Below are 19,943 nucleotides of genomic sequence, written 5' to 3' on the forward strand. Positions count from 1 at the left end.
GGTATAAACCTCATTATAAAGTAAGTCATGGGGATGTAATGTACAGCATAGGAAATATAGTCAATAATACTGTAGTAACTTTGTATGAGGACAGATGGTAACCACATTCATTGGGGGGGATCATTTTGTAATGTATAAAAATATTGAATCACTATCATGTACGAATAGGATATTGCATGCCAATTACACTTCAATTAAAAAAAAAAGAAACTTGGGGCATCTGGGTGGCTCAGGCGGTTAAGCATCCAATTCTTGATTCTACCTCAGGTCATTATCTCAAGGTTTGGGATCTCAGGTCCCACTGTCAATGCAGAGCCTGCTTGGAATTCTCTCTCCCCCTCTTTCTCTGCCCCTCCCCTGTTCATGCTGTCTCTCTCACAAAATAAATAAATATTAAAAAAAAAAAAAACACTGAAGTGTGGCAATCTGAAACAAGGGGTGAAGAACCATTTTGACCCAGTTAAGGCCTCCTAGAGTCCTACTTTCACAGAGAACTGGAATCTGCCGGAGCAAACCAGGGAGAGGGAAGGCAGCAGAATCACAAGTTCTGCTTGTTGCTCTAAGGCCTGGAGGTCTGGAATGGCTGCACAACTGTGTCTCCCTGGGACACAACCACGGCGCTGTTCCAGGAGGGGAAGGCAAACTGTCTGCCTCACCTTGAGTGCACTGGTGTCAATCACTTTTGGAGGCTGATGAGGACACCACAGCATAATCCAGTAAAAACTGGGACATCAGGACAATGGAGAATCTGGCAGATAAAATCCTGTAACGCATGCAAGGATCCCGGGTGCAGTCTCACTCCCTTCACAGGTAAGAAATCAAGATCTGGACTGAGGCCTCCCTGCAATGTCCTATCTGGGCCTCTAGCAAACACGGTCATGGACCACGAGGGCCACTGCAGAGCCCTGCAGGAAACCTCAGGAAAGCTCAAGCGTGGGACTGAGGCAAAATCCTCAAGGCTGGCCTGAAGCCAGTGGATTCAAGATAAGATCAGGCCTACCTGGGTAAATCTAAAGGAGACTGTCCTTCAACAAAGACTACCTTGTTTTGGGGTTGGGGTAGGCGGAAGGAAACGGTCTTATCAGTACTGTCCGGGGGATTGCTCAAATGCTGTGCTTCTCTCTGATAAACAACTTACCCCACGAGGAGGACCTTCCCAGCTGTTACAAAGTATCCGGCTGGAACTCAGTAACCGCAAGCTCATTTGCTAGAACGAGACTACTAGTTAGTGGAAGTCCTAATACTAAGTTGCCCTTTGATCTGAATGTTTCAGCCAGAGCAAATCTCTCCATGTCCTTGGAAATTAGCACCATTGGTCCTTGATTTAATAAATACTTTTGCACTATATAGTCCCTCTCCCCATTAGCTCCCACCTTCCCAACATTTGGTTTACATTTCTGTGACTGCCCGTATTATAAGGATTTTTGTTCAGTCTGTCTCCCCTACTAGATACTGAGGAGCTCCTTTAGGGGAGGTGCTGGTCACATTAGTCTCTATACCTGCAGAGCTGATGCCTGTGATGCTCAGTGGACTATTCAATATTTGTTGAACGAATTAAGTGGATTCTATATTGTCTTTGTAATATTTTGGGAAAAACCACTCAAGACCTAAAAACAGGCAATAGATAAGACTAAAACTTTTATGTAGGTTTTCCTTTGCTTACTTTAAAAAATAAACATGGAAACTGCAAACATGATTTTTAAAAATCACTGTTTTAGTTCGTAAATGGAGAATACAAGAATAGCCACATTTGCAAGACCGTAGAAGATTTAGAAAAACACTAGGACCCCAGGAACTTAATGGGCAAAGGACATGAACAGACACTTCACTGAAATGAAAAATACATAACATGAAAAACTTTCCAACCATACTAGACATTATTTACCGATTAAATTAGCAAAGTTTTAACCAAATGGTAATTCAGAAGTGACAGTGTGAAGGGGCATTCATACACTCAAGTATTGGGGGGCTATGCACATGGCTATCCAGGTAAGAAACCTCAAACACAGTTATACTCAAGGTATATATGTAAGACGATGTGTGTGTAGATACATATATATATATACATACATACATATAAATTATCTTTAAGCTTTTCTATACACTTCTAAAAATATATATTCTAAGGAATTAAGATGTTGATTAGAATTCATGTGGTATGTATGACTTAGAAGTTAACACTACCACTTACTAGGTATGTGACCTTCAGCAAACTACTAACTTTCTGAGCTCAGTTTCCTCATCAGTGGAATGATTTCTTAAAAACAAAACAAAACAAAACTACCTATTTTACAAGGTGGGTGTAAAGATTGTATGAGAATATATATTAGGGTTTAAAACTGTGCCTAGTACAGAGTGCTCAATAAATGTAAAATCCTAGTATTTCACGTATCAGAAATCAGAAATAACCTAAAGGTTAATAATAGAAGAATGATTACAAGTATTATGTCAATCCACACAATGGCATATGACAGTCATTAAAATGTTGTTCATGAAGTTTTAACGATGTTAGAGAAATGCTTAGATTAAGAGAAAAGCATGATGTAAAATTAAATACATGTTTTCAATTATGTAAAATACGTATCAATATGTAGAAAATGATCTGGCAGAAAACGTACCAAGGTCTGAAAAGCAATTATACTGGGCAGTAGTAGAATTTGACCCAATTGCTCGTTTTTCTTCTTTCATACTTTTCTATCATGAATCGTCTTTTTTACAATAAGGACGGGATTACTTTTAAAATCAGAAAAACACCATAGTTTTATAAGGTTAATAAGGTAACAAACTGGTAGTTTAAAAAGCATACAAATACCCAACTCTACACACATAAATGATATGATACAGAAATCATTGTGACTTTCTAAAACTCAATTATGCTCTGTTGAGTTTGTAAATACAGAGCACTGTACTAACGCCAAGTAATAGAAGCAACACACAGCAGTGAAAATCCCTTGGTTGAATTTGTTTATAAATAAGCACATGGAAGTTAGCACAAACCATGCGTTCCTGAGAGTCGGCCCACACTGTACTTAGGCCGGCCTCTCCCACCCCAGCCCCCACGCACCAGCGTCGGTGGCTTTGACCCAGAATTCCCTGCTAACCTTCAACAGGCTGAGGGCCAGGCAGGAGCCCCTAGAGCCATCCTCTCCCACCCCATAACCTGTCCCAGCGGCTTTTACCTCTTCTACCTGTCAAACCACAAAGTCTCACCCTTTTTGCAATTTTCAAAGAGAAGAACTGCCTGGTTGTTAAGAAGGAGAAAGATAAAGGTATTCCCCTCACTCTGAAGAAACTTTCCAGAACGCTTTTCATTTCTTCCTGCACGCGTCTCCCCACCCCATAAACTTCAGTGCCACTGCTCAACTCCTGACCTGTCAGGTTATCTTACCTTCTGATTGGTCCACAACACTACGTCTGCTTCAGTCGATCCATTTTTGCCCTTCCAACACTGTCTCTTACATATATAAGTATCTGTATATATAAATATCGTCCGAGACCTCAAGAGTTTTTAACAACAGTACTAGAGAGAATAAACCACCACAACTTTCAGGAGACTTCAGGTGACTGTTCATATTCTTGATAAAGTATTTCTTTGGAGCGTTATCTCAAATAAACTTCCTATCAATCAGCATTTTCATCTAAGCGGGACTGGGTTGGACATTACATATTTTAGCCATAATGCTAAAAAGCCATCCTAATACGTATCCACTATTCATCCAAACATCCATCCACACTGCATTAACCGCATCATTCATGACTGAATTTTTAAAAGAAAAAGTATTTAGGCAAAAACTCCCCAGACGTGACCGTGCTTTTCTGCTCTATGTGACCATCTCCACGGTAAAAGCTACCCTTATAATAACCTAGTTGTTCAATGAACCCCAAGCTTTACAAATTGATACGACACAATCTAAATGCACCATAAATTTATATTTGTTAATCTTGATATTAGAACATTTAAACATTTCAAACTACATAAAAGTATGACAAACAATATAAAATGGAAAGAAACTTGTTGACAACTTCCAAATCACTATTTCTTATAGTGCAATTAAGCAACAAGATCGCTTACTGAGCTCTCCAGAAAATGTATAGTGTTTTCAGTGGAGTGTTATCAACAAAAATCAACACAGTCCCACAAAATAATGTCTCCAATTTATTATCTTTTCCACAGTACAAATTCTTCACAAACCATAACTTCTTTGATGTTATTCAAAGTCTGTAAACAAGTGCTTGAATCCCCACGTCCCCAACCTCAGCTTAAGCTTGTGAATGTTTAAGTCCTTCAATCAAGTTTTAACTCTTCCACATGTGTAAGGAATCAAGAGCCTTCTCTCCCTAAATTATTTATATTTTATCATACAGCCTGCAATGCAGTAAATCACAGTGAAAGCCCTGGGAAAAACAAAACAACATGATCTTTACAGCAGGACTTGAAACTTTATAATATTAAATGCATTTAAAGAAGCTTCCCATAATAAAAGCGTGGGTTTTCATTTCCAGAAATCAAGTCAATTAGAAACCCTAGGTTCTACTTAAAAACCCATTTTGATCTAAAAGTGAAAACAGTCCCCTATCCATAGTCATTTTATAAACTCTATACAGTTTCACTTGCAGAGATTTTTTTTTTTTTTTTCCAGTCTGGAAAACGGTAGTGCAATTAGTTTTACTTTAAGTTATTTAGTCCAGGATGTAAATAGCTCTGTGGAAAGATAAGAAGATGGTGTGGTAAACAAGAACTTTTTGCAAGCCCATGCTGGCTTACTAGTCCATTAAAGCTTGTAAGTCCATAGTGGCTTTCAACAAAATGTTGTATATACATCACTAATAACAAAGCAGAAATAAATAGGCAGAAATGACTGTAAACTGTCTCATCTCTTAATGATTTCTCAGTAATAACTGGCTTGATGAACTGATTATATAGTCATTTAAATAAGCAGACAGTAGACAGTTGCCCTTAGGACACTCCACTGTGGCATCCAGTCTGGAAAGCCCCAGTGGAGTTACATTCCTAAAATTAAAACAAAAAAAAGGGAGGGGGTGGAGGATGGGAGGTAACAGTTTAAAGATGCCCCTTGAACGAATTCCATCAAGTCAGCCGGTTCACTTAGACTTCTTCTTAAAAAGGCTTTTAATTTTTGATGGCTTTTTGCTTTTCTCTCCGTGATGACACAGATCGTGTGGGATGCTGCTTATCCTGGCGACGTGTGGGGCTTCCTGAACTGCTTTGCTGTCGTTGCCAGCGGAGGAACAGGATGTGTGGCGAGGTTTGGGCACCGGGATGCCACTAGAGAGCTGGTTCATGCTACAGGATTTCTCCAAGATGCCATTGTACACTTTGCTGGCAGGACTGAAGATCATACTCTTCGTTTCTGTCAGACCCACACAATCAGGAGAGCCCCGCGAGGTATCTGCAGTTACCGGGGACTCTCCTCTGGATGAATCCTCTAGAGAGAGCTCATCCCGCGATATCTTGCGAGGAGACAATGTCTGGTATATCTCCAGGCTTGAGGGAGGAGACTGTTTCCTTCCAATGGAAGAATTTAAGGAGTCACATTCTGAAGCCGTGTCTGGTACTTCCCTGGATGAGAGGGAGACAGAGGTAAAATCTTAAATCAGTATTTTTTAAGACTACCAGCCGACACTGTGATTAATTCTAACTAAAACAACTTCCATTTTTTAATCTATCAACATGTAAATGGGAGAAATGCTAAAATTCTACACACATTTTGACAAAATCGGAAACTTACTACTTTAAATAATACAACTTATCAAAGCTCCATGTTTAATATTTACATGAACTATAAAAATGGAATCTTCCAATCTAAGAAACATAACTCAAGTTACACCTTCTTCAATTGTCAGACAAATAAAAATGTTTAAATTTTACAGATTTAGTAATTTTATTTCAGCTACTTTTGTGTTTTGTTTCAATACTATTTTTTCTTTCTAAATCACACAGTTGACATTATATATTTTAAAAGATGAACTTTAGTCACTGTCTCTCCCTTTATTTTTTTGTCATTAAATTGATGAAATATATCTTCCTGAGGTAGGAAGAAAGGAATACACTAAGCTAAAATGTAAGTTCTCCCAAGTTTAAAAATGGGGGAATGAAGCTGAGGTACAATTGAGGGGGGGGGATGGGAGGTGAAAGTCAATGACATAACACTTTTTTTCTTAAGTTTATTTATTTTGAGACAGAAACAGGGCTCGAGTGGGGAAGGGGAGGGAGGGAGAGAGGGAGACAGGGAGACAGGGAGACAGGGAGAGAGGGAGACAGGCAGGGAGAGAGGGAGACAGGGAGGGAGAGAGGGAGAGAGAAGAGAATCCCAAGCAGGCTCTGCACTGTCAGCATAGAGCTCGACACGGAGCTCAATCCCACAGACTGTGAGATCAGGACCTGAGCTGAAATCGAAAGTCAAACACCTAACTGCCTGAGCCACCCACGCCCCCCAATGCTATTTTTAAAAATGCAGACATTCAATAAATTCTCATGGGTTTATCCCTTTGTGATTTTTGCCCCACCCCTTCTCCACAGTAAAGAGAGAAAATGAAAAGACAAAAGTTCACAACCCCAAGGCCAACAGATAGTAAATGCTATCAGCCATTACTTCAAAATATACCTCAAATCCAACACTTGTCACTCCCCCACTGGCACTGTCCCTCTTTCTGAACTACCCACCCCCCTGGACTCACCTCAAGGATTGTGATGGCGTCCTAACGGGTCTCCCTGCTTCCCTTCTTGTTCCTCCCTCCTAACTACTTCTCTACACAGATGCTGAAGTGGTTTTTAAAAACTCACAGCACATCATTTACTTGCTCAAAACTCACTAACGCTTCCTCCCATACTCAGGCTAAAATCCAAAGACCTTGTCAAAGTCCACAAAGCCCAGCAGGATCAGGACCACGGCGACACCTCCAGCGGAAGGCCACCATTCCCCGTCTCATTACATCATGGCCTCCTCCTCGTTCCTCCCAACCTGCCGATCTCATGACTCCCCCAGGGCTCTTGCACCTGTTTCCTTGGCCTCCGATGTTCCTTCCCTCCATCTCTACATGGCTTATTTCTCAATGTCTTTCAGGTCACTGCTCAACTGTTCTCTCTCCAGAGAGACTTCCCCTAACCACTCTATCCAGGAAGTATTCTCTTTTCTTTTTACCTTTGTGTAGCATCCCAGAAAATTCCACTACCTAAAACGATATTTTGTATTAACTTTTGATACGTCTCTCCAGAAGAAAGAAAAGTTAATGAGGACAGGGAGTCTTTCTAACTTCTGTATCCTCTGCACTGGAGTAGTGGTAAGCTCACAGTGGGTATTTAATAAATATGTGATACACGAATGAATGAGTGAATGAACGAACAAACAAATGGACGAGAGACAGATGAAAGAAAAGGAGAAAAGATCTCAGGTAACAGAGATCATGTCTTACTTGTTTTGACATGTACCACACATGACACAAATACTGTTCACTCTCTGAAAGAAACGGTAAGAAATAAAAAGTAGAGTCACGGTAAAAAGTGGCAAAAGGAATAAGGTGGGACAAGGAAGAGAGCTGAAGACACAAGAGAAAGGCAAGAACACAGATGATCATAATTCACCAGCTAGAGCGAGGCCAGGACCTTGTCTCACTTGTCTTGGCAGCTCAAGTTATTAGCAAGTGCACGGCATACGGCAAGGAACTAAGTTCATATTTATAGAGTAAATGAACTGAATGATCTCTCACCTCAGATGACCTGTGGTCACTCTCATTATTCACATAGTGATATTACTTCTGACATGTTTTTCATGTTAATACCGTGTTTTAAACCTTGATCTTAGATGGCTCAATGTAACTGGTCATTTCTATGTATTTTACACATGTATGTGAAGATTGTTTCCATTACACTACAAGCTCTCAGAAGGTACAAAATCCCCTGGGCAAATAAAGACTTAAATGATGCTTTCACACAATACAGTTACACGTGCTGCAGACTTTTTAAGTGCTTTTACAATATGATAATGGGGAGTGCTTACAGAGGGCACAAGGCAGCTCAGATAAAAAGAAAGGACTCAGAAATCAATCGCTGGTAGGGAATTTTCTGTTAGCTTCCTTTTGGAGTGGATACCCATTAATTATACAGCATATATCACTGTTCCCTGAAGCTGTTCAACTTCCAGAACCAGAAGCTGATTTAGTTAGAATTTTATAAATTTACTTCTACTCTGCTATGTGGTTTGGCTGCTTGGTGTATGAAATTCTAAGCTAGGTTAAAAATATTTCAAAAACTGGTCTCTAAAATCTAAATAATATGTGAAAAGAATACTGATCTAAGTTAGGAGACCTAGATTCCTGTCCTGGCCCTGCCATTAATCAGCCACACGACCTTGGGCAAATCACTTAATGTAACCGGGACTCAATTTCACTGTCAAAGGAAGATAATTTGATTAATCTCTAAAATTACTTCTAGTTCTAACATCCTAAATCCAAAATAAATAGTGAAGTGTTGCTTCTTCTGCATAACCAGTCAGCTTTGGAGTGCAGGAATGGTATAATCTGTGAGCATTTTTTTTTTTAGAACATATATTCTTTGGAATGTTGAGCTTAATTACGTGTACCATTTATGCTATTTTTTTCTATTTCTTTCTCACAGTGAGGAATAGGTGAATTCATGCAAGTTTAATGCCTATGTAACAAGACTCGCGGTAAGATGTAAATGAGCATACATGTACATAATGCAGAGAACATAAAAGATCAGTAAAGAGTAAATGTTATTACTATTACTGTTTTGTAAGGGTTCTAGTGGTTCATCGTGTAAGAGACTAAATAAAGAGGAGGAAAAGTTTTCTGAATCCAAATTCTCATATTTACTGTGCATTTCTGACATTGCTATTTGAAAGGAAGACTGAACATTTCCATAAACGTGAAAATTCTACTGGACACAGAGCTCTAGCTTTCCTATTAATTTCCATAAGCCACACAAATTGGCTCTGTCAGTAAAGCCATCTTGCAGGTGGCCAAGTTTTACTGTGAAGATTATACAAAAAACTAATCAGAAAGTGGTATCCAAGCAAAGCCACGTCAAATTCTCCAGCTGTAATGAGGATACAAACCTTGGACTATCTGCTCAGTAATATGCTATAATGATCTTGGCTACTCACAAAGTTGACTCTCACTAGAGATAAAACAATCATGTGTGAAAATTATCATTTGATGACAATGCCAACTAAAGAATTACATGACAGAGAAGAGCCGCAACAGGTCACCGAGAACAGCCAGCCATTCCCTCTGGTTTTCTTTCTCATCCGAGGACAGAAGACTTAGGGGCTACACGGCTGCTAAGTGTTGCAAAATCAGAAGCCAGCATCAGTTTTCCTGTCGCTTACTACCACACTGCTCTGAAGACGGATGCAGTTTAGGAGAGAGCCTCCGACCAACGGGGCTCGTGGAGCACGGTGGTCCTTCGGCTGGACCGAACACACAGCTGCTATGCCCACTTTATGCCAACAAATTCGTGTGACCGTAACGCCCTCCTTTAAGTTCTTAATATTTTCTTCCACCTTTGATGTCTGATAATTCCTGTTCACTAGCCAAGTACTAGCACACGACAGAAAAAACTATTAAGTGGCAACAAGTATTTTAAACACTCAGTCATACTTAATGTTTGTGTTCAAGTATATTTAAGTGCATGCCTTTGTATTTTACATATAAAACTGCTCACAAGACAAGTTTGTGCTCTGAGACTTGAGTCAATTGTGTGCAGTGGTCGGTCTCTAAGCAGTTATATGTCCGAATATCTACCTCTGCCTGTGGTGGGCGGATTTCTGAGACGCTCCCCAAGTTTCTAGCTTTGGTGTACACACATGTCCCGCCAACCATTCTCTCAAACGCAAGCAGAGGTGCTGCCATGAAGGGGCTCTGCAGATGTCATTAAGGCCCCACACCAGCTGATTTTCAGACACAGAGATAACTATCCAAGTGACGAGTGAGCCTTTTAAAATCGCATCCAGAGATCAGAGACAGGGGGCATCACAGATTCCAAGGGACCTGTCAGAAGGCCTAGTCTCTGAAGACGGAGGCCACGCACAGCAAGGGCCACTGTGCACCCGCCAGGAAGTGGCAGCAGCATGGAAGCAGCCTGAGAGCAGGCGTGGAAACCGGGACCTCCGTGCTGTAACCACGGGAAGCAAACTCTGTCACAACCAAAGGAGTCAGAAGTGGCCCTCAAGCGTCAGGGAAGAACAAAGCTGGGCAACCACCTTGCATTTGGCCTTGCGAGTCCCTGAGCAGAAATCCCAGGCACAGCAAGCTCGGACTTTGTCAAACAGAACCCGGGGCTAATAAACGGATGCTGCCCGAAGCTGCTAAGTCTGTGGTCACTCACTGTGCAGCAACAGAAAACTAATCCAACGCATCACTCCGACCCACCCACGCCCACCTCCCCACCACCCAGCCCAACATCTACTGTAGTCGATTCACTGCAGTACCATTGCTTTTCAGCAGAGAAGTATATGGCCTCCTCCTCCTCCTCATTGCGATAAAGGACAGGGCAACTTGACACCGAGAGGATATCGGGGTCCGGGGAAGGCAAGGAGTGCTGTGGGTGCTGAGGGTGCTGGGGGTGCCGGGCGTGGACCTGGTGAGGGGCGTGCGGAGGAAGCTGTGCGCGTGGACACTGCGGCGAGGCCGGCACGATGCTGCGGCGGGAGCGGCACAGGCTGCTGCTTCTGGCTAACGACCCAGCGGGTTTGGCCATGGTCCCTGAAACGAAGCACAAACACACATATGCACATGAGACCAGGGCTGCCTCCAGGCACACCGCGGACGAACGCGCGCGCGCACACACACACACACACACACACACACACGGGAGAAGGGCTCTTACTACCCGCCACCCCGGAACGGGCCCTCGCTGGGTAAGGACCTGCATTGGTCATTACCCTCCCCCATTATCTCTACTGCTTCTTGGCAAAGTTCAGAAATAAAAAATTAAAGTGTGATTAAAAATGAAAGCAGGTCTAGAAAATAAACAGAAGAGAACATAAACACACGAGGCTCTAACATGAAATTTGGCATTCCTAACCACAAAGTCTTGAAAATTTATCCAAGATAGTAAACCTTTAAGTTAAAAAATCAATACAGCATATTAAGGAATCTGTACTTTGTTGCAAAACTTTGTTAATTTCACCATTACAGGATGAAAACTATCAGAAAAAAAAACAGGCTGTATTTTTCAATGGGTATCTCTCGAGATCGTGTAACTTGTTTGAACTTCAAGAAGGTTTTTTCTCGAGATCGTGTAACTTGTTTGAACTTCAAGAAGGTTTTTTTTTTTTCTCATGTTTCTAGTTTTGATTTAAATTCTAGTTAGTTAAGATACAGAGCAATATTGGTTCCAGGGGTAGAATTCAGTGATTCATCGCTTACATATGCTCATCACAAGTGCCCTCCTTAATACACATCACCCATCTAAGTCTATCCCCTGCCCGCCTCTCCTCCAGCAAGCCTCAGTTTGTTCGCTGTAATTAACAGTCTCTTATGGTTTGCCTCCCACTCTTTAAGAAGTTTTTACTCAAGGGTCATTTGAACACTGTATACATAGTCTCCCAACCAGTTAGGCAGAGGTCAGACAAAAACTTTTTTCCTGAACACTGATGACTGTGGAACTAACCAGAAGTCTTAGATCATCTTGTTTCTGCTGCCAGTCTCTGCCTAGTCCCGTGCAAGTAGAAAACTGCTCCTACACACTTAATATCTTCATAGAATGGGCACTCCATGTCCTTGCCTTAATTGAAACCTAACCCCCCGAAGTCAGAACAGCCTTCGCAAGCTGAGGCTGCTCCCTGTTGTGTACACCTCATGTGCTGCAACACCAGAACATCAGGTTGGTGGCCTTCTCATTCCCCAACACTTTTCTCTGGAAACCCTCACTCCTACGACCTTTTATAAAAACATGTTCTTTCTGAAGCTAACACTAAGCCACTTGAATCTGCCGTCTCTACAACCCCACTCGCCCCACCTCCCAGTCATTTCCTTACCTATCTTCCGTTGAGCAATCTCATTGGTAAGACCTCCCAACACCTTAACCACTCACGGTTTCCCCTCTTCTCCAGACATTTACACCGCCACCCACTCTCAAACCCTGTCTTGCCCTAGTCATTCAGCGCTGCTCCATTTTTGGTATTATATATCAAGACGGCAGACGGACAACTGAGATTCGGACCATGCGTCTACCTTTCTAGTTCAAACACTCTGCTCCTTCCACTTGTCTGTCCCATTCTCTACTCCAAGCTCAAGCACCTTAACTCTTTTGTGTAGTCCTTCTGTTGCCTTTATTTGCATCTTCCACATCCCAATAGCATTTAAAAAATGCGGACACAATAAACCTAAAAAAACAAAACGCTAAACAATAGCAGCGACAAAACACTCTTCTCCATCCTCAGACTGTTTTTCAACTGACATCTCTCTCTTCCTTTTATGAAGAATTTCCTCTGTTACTTTCTCCACTACTTCATTTTATTTCATTCGGAGTGTAAGGTGCTCACATACAATTTCGCCACAACTGTTCTCAACAATTCATAATCTACTCCCTCGTTGCTAAATTCAACAGATCGCTCAATCCTTCCCTGACATTTGACCAGCACCTGACATTGATTATTACTGTCCTTCCCTTGACTTTTCTAAATGCATTCACACACTAGGCTCCTTTTACACAACAGAATAAAGAAAAATAATAATACAAGTGATCACTTCAAATTACACAGGAAAGAATTTCGTGAAATGTAACATCCACTGATTTAAAAGGAAAACCTTTCTTAGTAAAACAGGAATAAAATTAATTTCCTTAAAAGCAATCTACCAAAACCAAAACCAGAAAGAAAAAAAATAAATCACATTTCACGGTGGAGAGCATTCCCTTTAAAGTCAGAAATGGCAATCGTTATTGCCTGCAATCACTGCTCTTATTCAACATTTGACTGGAAGTCTCAGACTAGAAAATAAGCGGGGGTGGGGGGGTGTGGGGGGTGGGGGGTGGGGACGGACATAAGGACTGAAAAGGAAAAAAACAATTTATTACTGCACACACAAAAAATCCGGAAGACTCATATGAGAATTCACTATTTCTGTATATAAGATACTTAGCAAAGTCAACAGCAGTTCCCTAGACATCAGCAATAAGCAATTTCACACATAATTTTTTTTAAGAAAGTTAACGTGTAACTACCAAAAAAAAAAAAAAAAATCCTATGGGGATATCCAGAAATTAATCTATTTTTTTTTTCAGAAATTAATCTTTTTAGAAAAGATGTGCAAGAACAGTACAGAGAAAAATTTAAATTTTACTTAAAGACATAAAAGCAAATCTCAATAAAATTTATGAGTAATAACTCTTCCCAAATGCATCAATAAATTCAAAGAAATTCCATTAAAAGCTCAATGAAACTTTTTATGGAATTTCATAAGCTAATCCTAAAATTCATACTGGCCAAGAATAACAATTCTGAATTTGAATAATAAAGGACGATTCAGATCTAGCAAACCCCAACACATACTATCAAACTATAAATAGCAACTAAAGCAGAATGAAAGCAGTGGAACAAAACAGAGAGCCTGCGAGCACGTGTGCACCTGTGGAGAGAAGTGGAGTTACAGATGAGCAGGGAGAGAGCAGGAATGAGGCTGGCACACCTGTTTATCCACACATCAGGAGACAGATTTAGATTCCTATCTTGCAGTATGAACAAAAATAACTTCCAGGTAGATTAAAAGACTAAGGGATTAAAGCAAATCTTAAAAACTTTTAGGAGGGGAAACATCTATCATCTTCTAAAAAAGACATTAAAAAACACAAATCAGGTTCACCAATTTGTCATTAGAAATGTTCTTTTAAAGACTCCTATGATTGAAAAAGAAAACAACAGAGTTCACTAAAAAAGAAAAGCCAAAGCCTGAGAGAAGCTATCTACAACCATCAAATAACCAGACAGAGACAGCAAAAAAAGAGAACTATAGGCCAATATCCCTGATGAATATGGATGCAAAAATTCTCAACAGGATACTAGCAAATCGAATTCAACAACATATAAAAAGAACTATTCACCAAGATCAAGTGGGATTCATTCCTGGGCTGCAGGGCTGGTTCAACATTCGCAAATCAATCAATGTGATACATCACATTAATAAAAGAAAAGAACCATATGATCTTGTCAATCGATGCAGAAAAAGCATTTGACAAAATTCAGCATTCTTTCTTAATAAAAACCCTCGAGAAACTCGGGATAGAAGGAACATACTTAAACATCATAAAAGCCATTTATGAAAAGCCCACAGCTAATATCATCCTCAATGGGTAAAAACTGAGAGCTTTTCCCCTGAGATCAGGAACATGACAGGGATGTCCACTCTCACCGCTGTTGTTTAACATAGTGTTGGAAGTTCTAGCATCAGCAATCAGACAACAAAAGGGAATCAAAGGCATCAAAATTGGCAAAGATGACGTCAAGCTTTCACTTTTTGCAGATGACATGATATTATACATGGAGAACCCGATAGACTCCACCAAAAGTCTGCTAGAACTGATACATGAATTCAGCAAAGTCGCAGGATACAAAATCAATGTACAGAAATCAGTTGCGTTCTTATACATTAATAATGAAGCAACAGAAAGACAAACTGATCCCATTCACAACTGCACCAAGAATCGTAAAATACCTAGGAATAAACCTAACCAAAGATTGTAAAAGATCTGTATGCTGAAAACTACAGAAAGCTTATGAAGGAAATTGAAGGCGATACAAAGAAATGGAAAAACATTCCGTGCTCATGGATTTGAAGAATAAACATTGTTAAAATGTCAATACTACCCAAAGCAATCTACACATTCAATGCAATCCCAATCAAAATTGCACCAGCATTCTTCTTGAAGCTATAACAAGCAATCCTAAAATTTGTATGGAACCACAAAAGACCCTGAATAGCCAAACTAATATTGAAGAAGACGACCAAAGCGGGAGGCATCACAATCCCAGACTTTAGCCTCTACTACAAAGTTGTAATCCTCAAGACAGCATGGTATTGGCAACAGACACATAGACCAATGGAATAGAATATAGACTCCAGAATTGGACCCACAAAAGTATGGCCAGCTAATCTTTGACAAAGCAGGAAAGAATATCCAATGGAAAAAAGAGTCTCTTTAACAAATGGTGCTGGGAGAAGTGGACAGCAACATGCAGAAGAATGAAACTAGACCACTTTCTTACACCATTCACAAAAATAAACTCAAAATGGATAAAGGACCTAATGTGAGACAGGAAACCATCAAAACCCTAGAGGAGAAAGCAGGAAAAAAACCTCTCTGACCTCAGCCGCAACAATTTCTTACTTGACACATCTCCAAAGGCAAGGGAATTAAAAGCAAAAAATGAAATACTGGGACCTCATGAAGATAAAAAGCTTCTGCACTGCAAAGGAAACAATCAACAAAACTAAAAGGCAACCAATGGAATGGGAAAAGATATTTGCAAATGACATATCAGACAAAGAGCTAGTATCCAAAATCTATAAAGAACTCACCAAACTCCACACCTGAAAAACAAATAATCCAGTGAAGAAATGGGCAGAAAACATGAATAGACACTTCTCTAAAGAAGACATCCAGATGGCCAACAGGCACATGAAAAGATGCTCAACGTCGCTCCTCATCAGGGAAATACAAATCAAAACCACACTCAGATCCCACCTCATGCCAGTCAGAGTGGCTAAAATGAACAAATCAGGAGACGACAGAGGCTAGAGAGGATGTGGAGAAACGGGAACCCTCTTGTACTGTTGGTGGGAATGCAAACTGGTGCAGCTGCTCTGGAAAACAGTGCGGAGGTTCCTCAAAAAATTAAAAATAGATCTACCCTATGACCCAGCAAGAGCACGGCTAGGAATTTACCCAAGGGATACAGGAGTACTGATGCATAGGGGCACTTGTACCCCAGTGTTTATAGCAGCACTCTCAACAATAGCCAAATTATGGAAAGAGCCTAAATGTCCATCAACTGATGAATGGATAAAGAAATTGTGGTTTATATACACAATGGAGTACTATGTGGCAATGAGAAAGAATGAAATATGGCCCTTTGTAGCAACGTGGACAGAACTGGAGAGTGTGATGCTAAGTGAAATAAGTCATACAGAGAAAGACAGATACCATATGTTTTCACTCTTATATGGATCCTGAGAAGCTTAACAGAAGACCATGGGGGAGGGGAAGGAAAAAAAAAAATTTGGAGAGGGAGGGAGCCAAACCATAAGAGACTCTTAAAAACTGAGAATAAACTTAGGATTGATGGGGAGTGGGAGGGAGGGGAAGGTGGGTGATGGGCATTGAGGAGGGCACCTGTTGGGATGAGCACTGGGTGTTGTATGGAAACCAATTTAACAATAAATTTCATATTTAAAAAAAAAAGAGAAAATATTAAAAAAAAAAAAAAAAAAACACTCTTCCAGATCAGTAAGGAATCTTGGTAGAGATTCCATAGTAGGAATAAGCAACTCAGGAAGAAATCTGAATGACAAACACTAATAAATGAAATGGTACTCAACCTCAAAAGTCACCAAGGAAATAAAAATTGTAGTAACACTTTGGTATCATATAATACTCAGGCAAGTCACAAAAGAAATCAGATTATCCCAAGTACTGGTGAGGATAGAGGCAGAAAAGCTCTCATAAACGGTGGGTATACAAAGGAACAGAGCCATTTTGAGAACGACCTCACAATGCCTGGTAACAGCTGCCCTCCCAATGACTGAACGCGATCCATTTTCCAGGTATCCACCCAGAGACTCTCAAACTCATGCATAAAGGAGATAAAGGTAAGGCAAGGATGCTCACTGCAGTACTGTCTGCAAAGGCAAAAAAGTGCAAAGAGCCTACCTATCTCAGGAGAAAAATGGATAAACTGTGGCTTATTATCATGAATAAACAGATACACTGTAGTTAAATCATTAAACAGTTATAGTGAATTTAATGTAGTATATTTATATTTAATGCAGTATACAGAAAATTTCTAAATATATACTTGTGAGCAAAAGGAGCTGCAAAACATTACCTACAGTTTGATGAACATTTATGTATATACATATATATATGTGTGTGTATATATATATACATATACATATATACATATACATATACATGTATATATACATATACATATATATATGTGTGTGTGTATATATATATATATACACACACACATATATATACACACATATATATACACACATATATATATATATTTAATTTGAGAAAGAGAGCCTGAGACAGGGAGAAGGGCAGGCAGAGAGAGAAAGAATCTTAAGCAGGATCCACATTCAGCGGAGCCCAATCCCACGACCCAGGTATCACGACCTGAGCTGAAATCAAGACTCAGACACTCTACCAACTGAGCCACTAGGTGACCCCCGTGAGCAAAGTTTTAAACAATTTTGTCTGTTGTTTATAGATACATCTGCATATAATAAACATAGAATAGGCTCTTCTTACAACTTGAGAAGAGTTAGGAAGGTGAGGCCATGTGCTTCAGCTGTATGTATAATAGTTTATTTTGGGCAAAGAGATGAATTAAGGCAAAATATTAAAATCTGTTTATCTTTGTAGCAAGCAAACATTTTATTTTCAGTACTTATAAGTACATCTGAATGACTTAATAATTAAGAACTTTTAAATAAATTGCAACCACATTCCCACAGTGAATATTTAGCAGATACTATAAAATAGGAGAAATCTATCATCTGTTCTCCTACCCACAAGGAGCTAAAATTTGACAATATTTTCTCTCCTTTATTTAATGTTTATTTATTTATTTTGAGAGAGAGAGAGAGTATGAGCAGTGGAGGAACAGAGACAGAGAGGGAGACAGAGAATCCCAAGTAGGCTCTGTGCTGTCAGCTCAGAGCCTGACACGGGGCTTGATCTCATAACCCACGAGACCATGACCTGAGCTGAAACCAAGAGTCGGGTGCTTAACCGACTGAGCCACCCAAGGCGCCTCTCTCTTTTTTATTTATGCAAAATTAAACACAGACGGTATTATTCTGCATACAGTTCTACAATCTTTTACTTTGCTTTCAACACACCACAGGCATGTTTCCTTACCGTTATTTCACTTAGACAATTTACACATACCCATGGTACAAATGTAAAACTTTTCAGAGGGCATATAATAAAACGGCCTTCATCCTGCCCTAGACTTCATCCTACCATAGCAGAAGAAATTGTGCTTTCCTAACTAAGCAGAGTGCAGTATCACTGTTGTGCCACTGGGTGGAAGTAGAGCTCTCAAAGTGCAATCTTTGGCAGGAGTTCTTGTTCACAGATAATAAATTTGATCACAGAATTTCTAAAACATCAAACTAAATTTAAAATCAACTTTTATACTTTTTCCAATTTCAAATTTCTCTGTATTTTACAGTCACTGAAAACTTAAGGTAATTAGCCACACAGAGCTAGCTATATTTTGCCCCATCAAAAAGAACTTCAAAACAAAAAAGCCAAGAAAATAAATTAGTTAATTTAGGGAACATATCTTCATGCATACTTCTGGTACTGAAGAATTACGGATTCTGAGGAGGAACTGTGACTTTAAAAAGCTACAATTTTTAAACAAAATCAAATACTTATGAATCAGTGTTGCATTTAGCAAGTTTGAGGACATATAGTTCAAATAAACACAAGCTGACAATATTCCAACAGCAGAGCTGGCCCAGATCTAGGTATAACTTTGCAACTGTAACCACCCTGCAGCACGGGGCCAGTGAAATGAGCACATTCCAGCATTCACTGCATTTATAATCTGTCCTCTCTTCCCTCCTGTTTTAAGAGTCTGGTGGCTCCCCAGCTGACTCCTGTTATCTGTCTGCCATTAAGCCTGAGAATTAAAGCCACAGAAATGAACCCAAGCGCATAGTCATTCACTATCTATCTGCAAATTTAGGGCTTTATTTCATAAAAGTTTAAAAATTAGAACTCTCTGTAAATCATAACATCAGGAAAACTGTAACAACTGGATAGAAAAAATTCAAACTGGAAAATGTTTACATACGATTTGTCTTGAGACTAAAATTTCTATGTAAGTTTTCAACCAATCAATAATTAAATTCTGTTTTCCATTCTTTGGAATCTTGTTCTACCTACACTGTTTCGAAAAGTCACAAAGATTGGGAGAATGAATCAGGCAGGCAATAACAAGGATGAAGAGTTTTTCAAATGATTTCTAATATAAGAATACACCCATTTTAAATTCAAGCTCTCCAGAATTTTGCAAAAAGTCCAAATATGTATTAATAAATTCTAAAAATAATTAACAAAATCTAAAATACTTAAATTTCACCTTCCTACCAAAATGCATTCCTTACAATGTAAAAGTTTTCAAAGAATGCAGCATAACAAAGCAATATAATGAAAACTGCCCACGTTAAAACCACCTTTGGCTCAATCAGTTAAGCATCTGATGTCAGCTCCGGTCATGGTATCACGGCTCCTGGGTTCGAGCCCCTCATCAGGCTCCTTCTTTGTATCCTCTGTCTCCTTCTCTCTCTGCCCCTCCCCTGCTCTCTTGTGCATGTGTGCACGTTCCCTCTCTCTCCAAAATAAACAAACATTAAAAAAAGAATTATAAAAAAAAAATTTTTTTTTAAAGCCTCCTTTGGAGGTCTTCCACTTCCTAGCAACAAAAAAATGTTTTCCTTAACATAAGCACAGTTTAAGTTTTATTTAAAAGTAAAGGGATTCAGTGCTTCAGGAGTTAAAATACAGCAAGATAATACTCTTCTCAATGAAAGGACAGAATGAGAAAAGCAAACCAACAACAACAAAAACATACCTACTGGGAAGGGCAACTCAATTTAAGATAAATCACAGACAGGCTCAAAGTCACATAGTTGGTTAGTCAGTGGCAGAGCTAGGA

At 39.7% G+C, this 19,943-nt stretch overlaps 1 protein-coding gene across 3 annotated transcripts in view; it reads right to left on the bottom strand.

The window, feature by feature from the left end:
• Window positions 1-4,604: 4,604 nt before the first annotated feature.
• The window catches only part of STIM2 (stromal interaction molecule 2), a 151,837-nt gene continuing 136,498 nt past the window's right edge, over window positions 4,605-19,943 (bottom strand). For all 3 annotated transcript variants that reach the window (XM_045056487.1, XM_023253226.2, XM_023253225.2), the window contains 2 exons: window positions 10,470-10,743; window positions 4,605-5,581 (listed from right to left, as the gene is read on the bottom strand). In XM_045056487.1, coding sequence (XP_044912422.1) covers window positions 5,104-5,581; window positions 10,470-10,743 — 752 coding nt within the window. In that variant the 3' untranslated portion in view covers window positions 4,605-5,103. The remainder of the gene's footprint in view (window positions 5,582-10,469; window positions 10,744-19,943) is intronic.

The sequence above is a fragment of the Felis catus genome, chromosome B1 (assembly GCF_018350175.1).
Source record: "Felis catus isolate Fca126 chromosome B1, F.catus_Fca126_mat1.0, whole genome shotgun sequence".
NCBI classification, from domain to species: Eukaryota; Metazoa; Chordata; class Mammalia; order Carnivora; family Felidae; genus Felis; species Felis catus.